Source organism: Rousettus aegyptiacus, unplaced genomic scaffold (assembly GCF_014176215.1).
Source record: "Rousettus aegyptiacus isolate mRouAeg1 unplaced genomic scaffold, mRouAeg1.p scaffold_m13_p_13, whole genome shotgun sequence".
NCBI classification, from domain to species: Eukaryota; Metazoa; Chordata; class Mammalia; order Chiroptera; family Pteropodidae; genus Rousettus; species Rousettus aegyptiacus.
In genome coordinates, this window is record NW_023416288.1 from 37,774,647 (window position 1) to 37,786,912 (window position 12,266).

The 12,266-nt window shown below is 58.7% G+C and overlaps 1 protein-coding gene across 2 annotated transcripts; it reads left to right on the forward strand.

Annotated features, from left to right (window-relative positions):
- Positions 1-714: 714 nt before the first annotated feature.
- On the forward strand, positions 715-11,323 carry GHRHR (growth hormone releasing hormone receptor). Of its 2 annotated transcripts, XM_016123853.2 has the most exons (13): positions 715-771; positions 1,679-1,781; positions 1,906-2,013; positions 2,726-2,823; positions 3,870-3,967; positions 4,689-4,821; positions 6,104-6,257; positions 6,495-6,555; positions 7,104-7,173; positions 7,848-7,939; positions 8,531-8,660; positions 9,225-9,266; positions 10,897-11,323. In XM_016123853.2, exons 1-13 carry the CDS (start codon positions 715-717, stop codon positions 11,020-11,022), a joined length of 1,272 nt encoding a protein of 423 aa, XP_015979339.2. In that variant the 3' UTR covers positions 11,023-11,323. The 2 variants fall into 2 exon arrangements, with proteins under 2 accessions (XP_015979339.2, XP_036086339.1); XM_036230446.1 differs by lacking the exon at positions 715-771 and having other exon boundaries at positions 1,675-1,738; positions 1,859-2,013.
- Positions 11,324-12,266: the final 943 nt, after the last annotated feature.

A 12,266-nucleotide genomic window follows, 5' to 3' on the forward strand; every position in this document is an offset into this window, starting at 1 on the left:
CCTCGATTTTCCCCTGCTGCCACTAAGACTTCTGGAGTGACTTTGACTAGCCCCCCCCCACCAAGAAGTCCAGGGCCTCTGTCCGCAGATGCCAGGCTGGTGTCCTTATGGTAAAGACATGAGGTTGTGCCTTCTTGGGCAGCCCATCCTGACTCTTTGTGGTCACGCTCCCTCTCCTAAGCTTACCACTCCTCTCTCCAGCCTGCACTGACACCCCGCCCCCACCCTCGCTGGGCTCCCACAGCCCTGGGATGAGGCTGAGCTCGCCAGCTACACTGGGGGCTCCCTGAAGGGAGGCCCAGGTCTCTGTCTTCTTCTCTTGAGTCTCCTTCATTTGGGGGACTCTCTCCAAGATGGGAAAGCCGAGGGCTGGGCTCAGAGAAGGAAATGGTAAAGAATATTGACCTATTGGGGCAAAAAGTATTCTGCAGCTGTCATTTCTCCGGGCCCTTGCTGACTTAAGACAGAGTGGAAGAGAGGATGGGGGGGGTGGGGTGGGGGGGAGGCTCAGCCCCTCCCTACTGGGGACATGGAGTCCCATGTCAGGACCAGGGCTCAGATGGGCATGATGTCCTGCAATCCTGGTGAATATTCAGCCAGTTTTGTCCCCTTTGCTGGCTCCTGCCTATGCAAACAGCTACCTGGGAGGGGAGGGATGAGACCTGGGGCCCGGGGAGAGAGGCCGGCTGAGGAAGCCTCTGCAGAGCCCCCATTATGGACAGCAGGGTCTGGGCTACTTGTATCCTCTGTTTGCTGAGCCCATTACCAACCGTGAGTAGCCACCTCGGACCCTCCTGCCTCTCGCTGTGAGGGTCCCTCCTCTCTGTCATCTATGGGAACCCCATGGTAAAAGTTCTCTCTCTCTCTCTCTCTCTCTCTCTCTCTCACACACACACACACACACACACACCCTCTGCTTCCATCATCGTATCTTACCTGACTCTGCCATATCTGCCTCCCTCCTATAAGGAAGGATCCTCACACCCACCCAGGTGACCCAGGAGAATCTTTCCATCTCAAACTCTTTAACTAAATCACATCTGCAAAATCTCCTTTGCGTTTGAGGTAGCAGATTCGCAGGCTCCAGGGATTAGGATGTGGACATGTCTGTGTTGGGAGGGGGCGTTATTCTGTTTACTTCGTGCACACCTGCTTCCAGAGAGCAGGTGAGCGGAACAGGGGGGTGAAGCGGGAAGGAGGAAAGGTGACTGAAAGACGCGCTGCTGAGTCGGCCATCAGACGAGATCTCGTGAAGACGTGTTAATGTGTCTCAGAACTTACTTCCATGACATGAAAAGGGGAAATTTCCATCCGCCTTCTTTCCTTCCTCCTAAAGGGAGGAAGGAGGAAAGGAAGAATCAAGAAAGAAAAAAAAGAAAGAAAGAAAGAGGAAGACACAAAGAAAGAAAGAAGTAAGTCCTAATTCCCCCCTCCCCCCCCCTCCTCCCTCCCTCCCTCCCTCCCTTCCTCCTCCTTCCTCCTTCCTTCATTACTTCCTTTCTTCCTTCCTTCCTTCCTTCCTTCCAGCACAGCTGTCAGTGCCATGAGCCAGGCCCTGTGCTTAGCAGCAAGGACACAGACCTACATCCAGCTTCGTCTCTGTCCTCAGGCCGTTTGGACCCGTGCACGCAGAAGGTGCACGTGCTTGGTTCGGCTCACCTGTTTACTTTTTCTGCAGGTATTGGGCCACGTGCACCCAGAGTGTGACTTTCTCACCCAGTTGAGGGAAGACGAGAGTGCGTGTCTACGGGCAGCAGAGGGGATGCCCAACGCCACCCTGGGTATGGGGCTTGGGGGGAGGAGGCGACTTCTCGGATTCCTCGTCTCCTCCAGCCCCGCCTCTCAGGATGCTGGCCAGGCCTGTCTGCTGGGCCGAGTGCACGCTGCTCTCCCTCCTCTCTCTAGGCTGCCCGGGGACCTGGGACGGGCTGCTGTGCTGGCCGATGGCAGGCTCTGGCGAGCGGGTGGCTCTCCCCTGCCCAGATTTCTTCTCTCACTTCAGCTCAGAGCCAGGTGGGGGTTCAGGGAGAGGTGGATGGGAGGGAGGGAAGGGGGTTTCTTATGGTGGTGCCAGAATATGGCAGACACGGAATAGGGCTTGGGGCACAGGCCTGGATTTGAATGACTTCCTCTCTTTTGGTGTGACCTTGGGCAAGCCAGTCAGCCTCAGTGTCCTGACCTGTGAATTGGGGGCAGCAAGCCCACTAACCTCACGGCGGGTGAGGACTAGTGAGAAGAGAAAACATGGACATGCTGGACTCCAGGCACCGAGTCCTGTGGCGTGGCTATAGGGAGCAGTGGCCAGAGCCCATCTGGCTGCTAAGACACCACCAGCTTCCCAGGGGGAGGGGGAGAAGGGCACCCACTGCTCTGCCTCTCGTTCCTGGCCTGGGTGTCTGGGGGGACAGTCCCTCCAGGAACAGGGAGGACCTCCTCTCTATCCCCTGCCCTTAGGCTGCTGGGGGCCCCGCCCACCACTCTGCCTCTTGAGGGATTCCATTTAACAGATGGCGACTCCGAGGCCAGAGAGAGAGGCCCCAGAGCGTGTCCCAGGCAGGCTGGACCTGGAGCCCAGTCCGTGGGGAGAAGGCCTCCTCCCTCCCTCCTGCTGGGGGGCCGTCTGTGCCGCCTGCCAGGGTCACTCCCGGCTCCCCATGCCTCCTGGGGAGAGGGGAGGAGCCGCCGTGACCCGATCTCTGCTTCCCCTCCTCTGGCTGCCTCCCAGGCGCTGTGCAGCGGGACTGCACCATCACGGGCTGGTCTGAGCCCTTCCCGCCGTACCCTGTGGCCTGCCCTGTGCCCGTGGAGCTGCTGACTGAGGAGGTGAGAGGTGCCTGGCGTGGGTGTTCTTGTGGCTGGTAGACAGCTATAGGGCCACTGTTTCCATTGGAGCCGCTGGTTGGAATATCAATGACGGCAGATGTCCAGAAGGTGGCAGTGTCTGGCGGGGGCTCTTTTGCTAATGCACTCAGCTCAGGGCTGACAGGTGGGCTACATGGCTAGGAGGGAGAGGAGGCAGGGGGCAGGCTGGGAGGGCAGGCCGCCACCACCTCCTTGGTGCGCCCTCATGTGCCCAGGCCTCTTGGGCGGGGAGTTTGGGATGCTTCAGAGAAACAATGGCTCCTGGTGTCCCCCGGGCCAGCTCCTGCCCTCTCTGTCCTCTGTGGAGCGGCGTGCATGGCCGTGGCGAGGGCAAGTGAGGAAAACTCCAGCCCAGAAGTGGTCACAGTGACCCCTCGCGTAGCCAGCACGCCCCACACCCCCGAGTTGAGCAGGGCTTTTGCGAGGTGCTTCCACACCCATAATCCCACACCCCTTTCCCCCTCGGCCCCGCCCCCAGGCATGAGCCTGACCATTTTACAGGTGGAAAGACTGAGTCCGCGAGGGTTGGTGATTGCCCGTGTCCCTCGGGGAGGCCGGGCCCCTGTTCCCTTCCCTTGGCCTGCACCCCGATCTCCACCTCTGGGGTCCAGGCTACACTTCAATGGATACAAATACTTGGTCACAGCAAGTTTTTTTCTGCAATTGTCACTGGCGCTGGCCCTTTCTTTGGGGACGTCGTGTTCCCAAGCCGGCGAGCAAACTGGATGTCAATAAACAAGCCCGATTTCCTCCTGAGCTTCTGTCATTCCCCAGGGATGTGGCGTTTCTCCCTGGTCCCAGAGCAGCACTGGGAAGAAGCATCTCTCTCCCCGTCACCGCCCCCTCTGTCACCAGCGGGTCAGGCAGAGGACAGGCTGCAAACAAACACCTCAGATTGTGGAGGGAGCTTGCCGTGGTCCCCAGGGAGCGTCCCCTGCTAGATCGTCAGGCTTCCCCTCCCCCAAACGCTCGGCTGCTGAGACCGTCTCCATCTCCGCCCTGCCCAGAAATCTTACTTCTCCACGGTGAGGATCATCTACACCCTGGGCCACAGCATCTCCGTCGTGGCCCTCCTGGTGGCCATCGCCATCCTGCTGGCTCTCAGGTTTGCCATCTCCACCCCCTGCTCGAGAACCTTCGCTGCCTCCCCGTTGCCCACGGCGCCGAGCCCAATTCCTTGCCCGTTTATTCCAGATCGAGGTGCCACGGCCGTTTCTAACTTTTCTCTTTCTTTCCCTCACAGGTAGACCCATCCTTCCCCACTCCGGGAGCCACTCTCACCCGTACGCCTTGACCCGCGGGGAACTTAGTCTGTTTCCTTGCGATGCCCGCCTCCTTTCTTCTCAATGTATTTACATGTTTCCAAATTCAAAGCCCAGATCCCCTCCTCGTTAAAGAATCCTCTTTGCCTCTTCCACGGAGCCCTTCTTGACTGCTCCAAACCTTTGACCATTGTCCGTCTTAAGCTCCGTGCCCCCACCCCAGGCTATAGGGTCTGAGTACTGCCCAGCCCAGCCGATCTCTGTCTATGGGATGAGGCTCATCCCTCTGACCGCCCAGGGTGCTCTCCTGGGCAGTACCGTGCCATTTCTGCCTCTGTCCCCCGCAACTACGAGCTCCTCCTCGTAGGGACGGAGTTCTCTGTCCCCTCATCTTCACCGAGCCCAGGGCAGTGGTTGGTCAGCTGTCCTGCCAGGCGAAGACGGAAGCCTCAGGGTCAGCCCGATGCAGTTCAAGTCAATCCAAGTCAACTCATGTCCTGCCCTGCTCAGCCTCTCCGCGCCCGCCGTCGGCACAGCAGAAGCCCCTCTCCTTGCCCGCTCCAGGAGGCTCCGCTGCCCCCGGAACTACGTCCACGCGCAGCTGTTCGCCACCTTCATCCTTAAGGCGGGAGCCGTGTTCCTAAAGGACGCCACCCTCTTCCACGGCGAGGACACGGACCACTGCAGCTTCTCCACTGTAACGGCCACGCGTGGGGGGCGCCCGGGCGCGCGGGGGGCGGGGGCCGGATCGCAGATCTAACGCTTTCTGCCTGAGCCTGCCCAGTCCTGTGGGCCGCGGGCTGACCCCGGGGTGCCAGCATTGCCCTCCCCCGCCCACCCTTCCCTGGGGTCGGGCCCTGAATCCCCGCGCCCCTTCCTGGGCCATGGAGCCCATCCCCACATTCCACTCTCTGCTCCACAGCCAGCATTCCCGTGTCCGTCCCCCATTTCCCATTACGACCTAGACCATTTTTCACTCCAGCCAGCTTTTTTCAGTTTGCCACTCCCCCCGAGCACTCATGTGTCTGTCTGTGGCTGAGTGTGGGTATGTGCGGGCGGGGGGGCGGGGGGGCTGGGCGGAGCTGAGTCCTTCCTTCCTAGGGGGCAGATGCATCAGATTATGGGACCACCAGGTGGAGAGAGCTGAGATCTGGGAGAGAATAAGAAAGGGCCTTAGGGAGGAGCCAGGTGGGCAGCAGTGATAGAGAGGGGGGGAGGGGCCAGCAGCAAACTCGGACCAGAAGTGAGAGAATGGGCGGGGCTGAGAACAAAGGAAGCCGACAGAGGGGGCAGGGCCTCTAACCCTGGACTGGGACGGAACAGCTGGATGAGTGAATGGACCCGCTGATGACCTTAATTTAAAAAATAATATATAGAGAGAGCACTTATGTGTCCGGTATTACACTAAATGCTTTGCATATATCATCACCTTTTATTTCCTACTTATATGTCCATTTTAGTCTCACCTGTAGATGAGGGACAAGTGGCAATGTCACCCAGCTGCTTGGCGATGGGACTGGACCGAGCCAGGGGATGCTCTTCCCCCTCCTGCCAGAGGAGCCAGTCTGCCATGAATGAATGCGTGGGCGGGTGCACGCGTGCGTGCTTGCGGGGCGGGGCTGTGTGTGGATAAATAGTATCCACATCCACAGCTCTAGGGATTGACTTGCGCTCGGGAAAGAGGGGGTGAAAGTGAAAACAACAGCGATTTATACGCAGAGTTTCCGTTTAGTCCTTGTGATGAGGCTGTGAGATTAGCATGGGAAGTTTTCTGTTTACAGAGGAAAAGCCAAGGCGCGGGGAGGCGGCCTCGCTAACAGTCGGTGACTTTGAACCTAGGCTGTCCGGGTCCCCCGCCGGTGCTCTTACCCACTGCATTGCATTGCTGCGTCCCCTCGGGGGGCCTGAGCGGGGCGGGAGACTTGGGTGGGGCTTCGATGGCCGTCTCGGCTCTGACACACCCAGTTGTTGGCCCGCAGGTTCTGTGCAAGGTCTCCGTGGCCACCTCCCACTTTGCCACCATGACCAACTTCAGCTGGCTGTTGGCAGAAGCTGTCTACCTGACGTGCCTCTTGGCCTCCACGTCGCCCAGCACGAGGCGAGCCTTCTGGTGGCTGGTGCTCGCTGGCTGGGGTGAGCCCTGAGGGCTGGCTTGGGCGCCATGGGTGCGGTGGAGAGCTGGCGATGACCTGAAGCCCAGAGAGGGGATGGGATGGTCTGCAGCCCTCCGGCAGCTGTGGGCGGACAGGGCCGGGCCCCGCCTGTGCCCCGTGTGGCTGGCAGGGGTGGCGGGGGGTGGGGGGGTGCAGGGCAGGCCCCCGCACTGGGAATGGAGACCCCTCACGTGCATCTCCTCCGTACCCGCCTCAGGGCTTCCCCTGCTCTTCACTGGCACGTGGGTGTGTTGCAAGTCGGCCTTCGAGGATGTCGCGTGAGTCTGGGCGATGGCAGTGCCATCCATCTCGAGTCCCCATGGGGCGTGGGCTGACAACCAGGCAGCCACAGCTGTTCTCCGAGCTGCGGAGAGGAGGAGGAGCCCCGTCCTGCCTTCGGGGGACTCCCGGCTTGGGAGTCAGTCTGTGGACAGCGCAGGGGGAAAAGTAGCCCAGGGAGGCTCAGACTCTCAGGGCTTTGGGGCTCAGGGAGAGGGAGGCCAGTCAGTGGGGGCCTCCTGGAACACAGGAAGTGTTGGCCCCAACAAGAAGGCAGCAAACAGACTGATTTTCGAGAAGTTTATCCATCTAGGTGGAGAGAATGAGTGAGCCGGGCGTGGAGGGGGCACCCTTCCTAACGGGCTGAGGGAGGAGATAGGCGGTGTGGGAGTGGAAGGGGGCTGGAAGGTTCCAGGGCTGGGGAGAGTAGCCAGGAGGCCGGGAGGCAGGGGGCTGGGAGGAGGGAGGGGCGCGGGTTACGCCGGAAAGGGCTTTCCAGCCACAGCACTCCTGACACCTGCCTCGGCCCTGGCCCGTCCGCTCCTAGGTGCTGGGATCTGGACGACAGCTCCCCCTACTGGTGGATCATCAAAGGGCCCATCGTCCTCTCTGTTGGGGTCAGTCCCTGGGTCCACGGAGGGGCCATACACTGCAGGAAAACTGACCCCAGGCTGGTATTCAGGACGACTGAGTTCCAGTGTGGTCCTGCCACAGACCCCCGTGAGGCCCTCTCTGGACCTCGATATCCTATCGGTAAACCCAGGGGGCGGTCTCGATCAGTGTGCAGGCCACTTCCAGCTCAGAGTTTGGATGACCCTGGTGTCCTGGTTGCAGTGAGTCGCTGGGCGGGGCGGAGGGACGAAGGGGAGAGGATCGCGGCAGCTGGAGCCCACCGCCTGCTCCCATGAGGACACGGGGCAGCCACGACCGGTTTGCGTGGCCTTGGCGAACGTGCCCCTTTCCCTAATTTAGCACTTGTGCAAGGTGAAGGCACCTGCTTTGTGCCAGAGGAGGCCCCGGGAGGTGCCGGAGGCCTGACCTCCTACCTTTGGACTTCAATGCAGAACTGGAGAGGGAGGGGCACTCTGAGCCTCTGCTGTCTGAAGTTGGCATGTGAGGCCTCCCCGTCTTCAAGCTACACGCTCTAGAGCAAGGATCCGTCCACCGGTCCACCCACACAGCCCTGTGTCGCAAGGATTTGGGGATTCTAGTTCCCAAAGAGACACTGCCCTGTGCCACCAGGGCCACCCCCTGACCCCTGCCTTCCACCTCCCTGCACCTCTATTTCCAGGTGAACTTTGGGCTTTTTCTCAATATTATCCGCATCCTGCTGAGGAAACTGGAGCCAGCTCAGGGCAGTCTCCACGTCCAGTCTCAGTACTGGTAACATGCTCGTGTGCACTGGGGGACACTGGGCATTGCTGAGGCAGGAGTCGGCATGGTTCTCTTGCGTTCACAACCAGGCATCGTGATCCTGGCCCGTGCTCCTCCCCACGTCCTCAGAGGGGGCTAGATCTGGTCCCTGCCCTCCAGGGCATCGCAGTGTGGGAAGGAGGATGGCTTCCAATAGCCAGTTAGTGTCCAAGCCAAACAGGCCGATGAGTGCTGGGACCACTTTCTATGGGAGGCTATGGAAGGAGATTCTTCCTAGACGGGGGTGGGGGTAGGGTATGGTCAGAGAAGACTCCTCAGAGGAAGTGGTCTTTGAACTAGACTTTGAAAGATGCACAGGCTTTGACTGGGAGAAAGAGACAAGAGCATTTGGCACAGAGAAGAGCGGGATCCAGTGGCCCAGAGTAAAGAGCCCAGGGTGGGGAGGATGGCGCTCACCAGAAGGGCTGGTGTGCAGAGCCGGTGTGCAGAGCTGGTGTGCAGAGCTGGTGTGCAGAGCTGCTGGGGAGTGAAAGTCCGTAAGGGGCAGGGGGGAATTTCGAACTCCAGACTTGGGAGCTTGGGGCTTCTCCTCTCCTGCAGGCGTCTCTCCAAGTCAACCCTTCTCCTAATCCCACTCTTTGGGATTCACTACATCATCTTCAACTTCCTGCCAGACAGCGCCGGCCTGGCTGTCCGCCTCCCTCTGGAGCTGGGGCTGGGCTCCTTTCAGGTGAGGGCCCCCACGGGCACTCCTTCTCTGAGTCCTTGGGCAGGAGGGAGCGGCTGCTGCCCTAAAGCTCGGCAGACTTCATGATAGGGGAAGGGCTGCTAGGTTGGTTATTCTTCCTGCCAGCCACTCACCTGTTTATTCACCTGTCCTTTTATCTGTCCACCTTCCATCTATCTATCTCCCTATCCATTCAACTACCTCTGTATCGATCTATCTGTCCGTCCGTCCATCCATCCATCCATCCATCCATCCAATCTATTCAGCATTTACTCGGCACCTATTATATGCCAGGCTCCGTGCTCAGCACTGCAGAATGCACGAATAAAGAAAATCAGAGAAATAAGGCCAACGTTATAGACTCAGGCTCGCTATGACGATTTCACGAGACAATGTGCCTGGCACGTTGTAAGTGATGAATGCATCTTACCTGCCTTTTCCTCAAAGACTTGGCTCAAGCCATAGTCTGGGAGGTGGATGGGGATTAAGGTAGCAGCGTATGGACCGCTGACACCTTGAGGCCAGGCCAAGGTATTCTAATAGGGTCCGTTCTCCTTGGCCACACAGGGCTTCATCGTTGCTGTCCTGTATTGCTTCCTCAACCAAGAGGTATGTGACTCTCCAGGCCGTCCTTATCCACTGAGCCGTCACTCCCACCAGGCCTAAGGCCGCCTCTCTCCTGCCCGGGCCCTATAAATCTCAGCTCGGGCCAAACCTTGACTCCTGCGATCCTTTGTGGGAGTCTGTCCTGAGCTTCTGGATCAGGTGAAGCCTGAATGCTTCCTGTAAACGCCTTTTATCTGTCCCTTCTCTAGGCTGGGCCAAGTTTCCTGTCCATGCAGCAGGGGGTGGAGGAGGCCTTTTGCAATCAGAAGAGGGATCCAGGCAGGGGCAAAGGGATCCCTCAATTTTGTTTCCCTATAATTGAACAAAAGGGAGAGTCACAAAGGAAATAAGCCAGCTCCAGGAGAGACAGGAACTAAGGAAGTCAGCCACAGACATATAGAGGTATAGGAAAATAGAGTTGAATGCAGAGACAGGGAGGACAATGGAGAGCAGAGCCAGGAGCTCTGAGAGAGAGGGCTTGGAAGAGAGAAATACACAAAAAGAACAGCCCAGCCAGAGGTGGACGTATGCAAAATAGATAGGACAGATGGAGCCAATGCACATGCAGAAATATGGAAAGACAGCAGAGAGGAACCAATAAAGACATCCCGGGAGAGAGGGGGGAGACTTTAACTCAGCGCCCCGGTCAGCAGGGCCCTGTGCTCTGCATCGTGCTGGAGACCTGGGTGCTCGCGCCTGTGCCCCAGCGTGGATCACTGCTCTCCCCTCAGCTGCCCCCTCCTTCTCTGAGGGGCTCCTGCCCTGGTGACACTCTTCATTCCCACAGCAGCCTCCCTGAGTCTCGCAAAGCCTTATCCGGTATCTGGGTGCAGATGCAGGACCAGCGTCTGAGTGTAGTGGCTGGTGGGCCCCGGGGAAGCCAGGAGCGGCAAGGAGGAGCTTGTCGGAGGCAGCTGGGGCCTGGGAAAGGGAGTTCCACCGAGTTGTTAAAGGCTCTGTCCCAGGAAGCCGTGTGGGGGACCAGGTAGTTACATTCTTCTGGTGACAGGGAGCTGACGACTACCTGTGAATCACTCTTCCCGTCGTCAGATAGCTCACCTTTACGTTGAACAGAAATCTGTCTCCCTTCTGTCTTTCGCCACAGCCCGAGTTCAGCTCTGTGAGCAGGTCACAGCCTCTCAGCTCCCTCTGCCCCTGACAGCCCCTTGGAGCTGTGAAGATGCAGACCCCCCCCCCCCTTCCAAGCTGCTTGCCTATCAGTTATCTCACTCTACTCACCTGCATGTCCCCTGGACAGGTTTCCGGTGGCCACAGTTCAGCTCAGTGGGCAGCGGCAGGGCCGAACCCCAGGGCAGGGGATGGTCTAAGCTACTCAGCGAGGCCAGAGTAGTTACCTGGCCAGAAACTCAAGGAAGAGCCCCCGAATGTCTTTAACTGGGTCCAGACAAAGGCAGTGCTAAGAGATAGAGCAAGGAGCTAAAGGGAACGGCCGGAAAGACGCACAGGAAGGAGGAAGTGGCGTCCTCCAGAGGTCGTGCCAACCAGGGCTCCGCCTGGCCCAGGAACCCGCCTCCGTTTCTCCTGCACGTTCTCCCTCCGCTCTCAGTCCCCTGAGGCTGAGCGGAGAAGTGGCAGTGGGACCTTTCTGACATCTCCCCCCTTGTCCCTGGAGGTGAGGACTGAGATCTCACGGAGATGGCATGGCCAAGACCCTGAGCTCCTGCCAGCCCGGAGGACCCACGTCAAGTGGACTGTGCCTTCCCGCTCAAGGGCGAAGGTGCTGACATCGGTGTGCTAGGCTGGCCACATCACGCGCCTGGAGTCCACTCCTGAACTGGGGCAGCGGCGATACCACCACCCTGCAGAGGAGTGGGGCCAGCGCCCCGCCCCCCCAGGGAGCCCTCATTCATACCCCAACCCAAGCAGCTGCCCAGCCCTGGGCAGGGGCAGCCCTCCTTTGCTGTCCTGTGCCCGGCTCTTTTCCTTTCGGTCCCTGTGTGTCTAATTCTGACTTCCTTGACCTCTGTGTCTGTCCTTCTCACGTGCCTCCTCCTAGCTTCCAGGCCATAGCCCAAGGTCAGCGGAGCTAATAAACTTGTAGATGGATAGATCGATACCCGTGTGAGTGACTGCACGAGCCTTTGCGGGAAAGGGAGCTGCGGCCTTCATTTGCGCCTCTGCGGCAGAGTGCGTGTGTCATTCCTCAGGTCATGTGATGCCGCCGTCACTTGTCTGTGCAAAGCTCTTCTTGTTTAATTTATTTTAAACACTGTTTCCTTTTGCCTCCACCTCTACTCCCATAGCCCTCCTCCCACGGGGAAACATTCCACTGTGTTTAATGTGAATATTTGTGTTTCTGCAAGATGGGGAGTGTTTTGTAATTTGCATAAACGCTGTCAGTTATGTGCTTCGCTTCCTGCTTCTAACGCCCTGCCCCTCGGCACCATGCTTTTAGGAGATTTCCCCCCAAGTTGCCGTGTGCCCGTGTCTGGTCCCCTGTTTTGGAACCTGTATGGTCCCCACATGCCGTCCCCACCCGCGTGGGACCCGTCCTGTCTCCTCCTCTCCCTAAGCGAACACACGCATGTGCTGGTCCTCTGTGGACCTGCAAGTGAGCGTCTCTCGGAAACACATGCCCGGGGGTAGGAAGCGCCTTGTCATCAGCTGTGCCGTTCCGTGACGCGGGAAGCGGCGCCAGATTGCGCTCCAGAATGCGCGCGAAGCGGTGCGCCCACCAGCAGCTCCCTCCGCGCTTGGCGGTCCCCGGGTTCTGAGTGTTTGCAAGTCAGATGGGTGGAAAGTGACATCTCAGTTGTTTTCATTTGCAATTTTTTTTTTTTTTTTTTTTTGGATAACTAGTGAGTGAGAATCTCTTCTTGTGCTGGTTAGCCTTTTGGGTTTGTTTTTCTGGAAGTTGCTTGGGTCTCTTTTCTTATGTTTCTCTAGGGTGGAGATCCCTCCATTCTAGGTCTTTCTCTTACGCCCTCTCAGGAGTGGGCTTTCTTGCGTGCCCAGCCTGCTGCCTGCTGCCGTCCACCCACG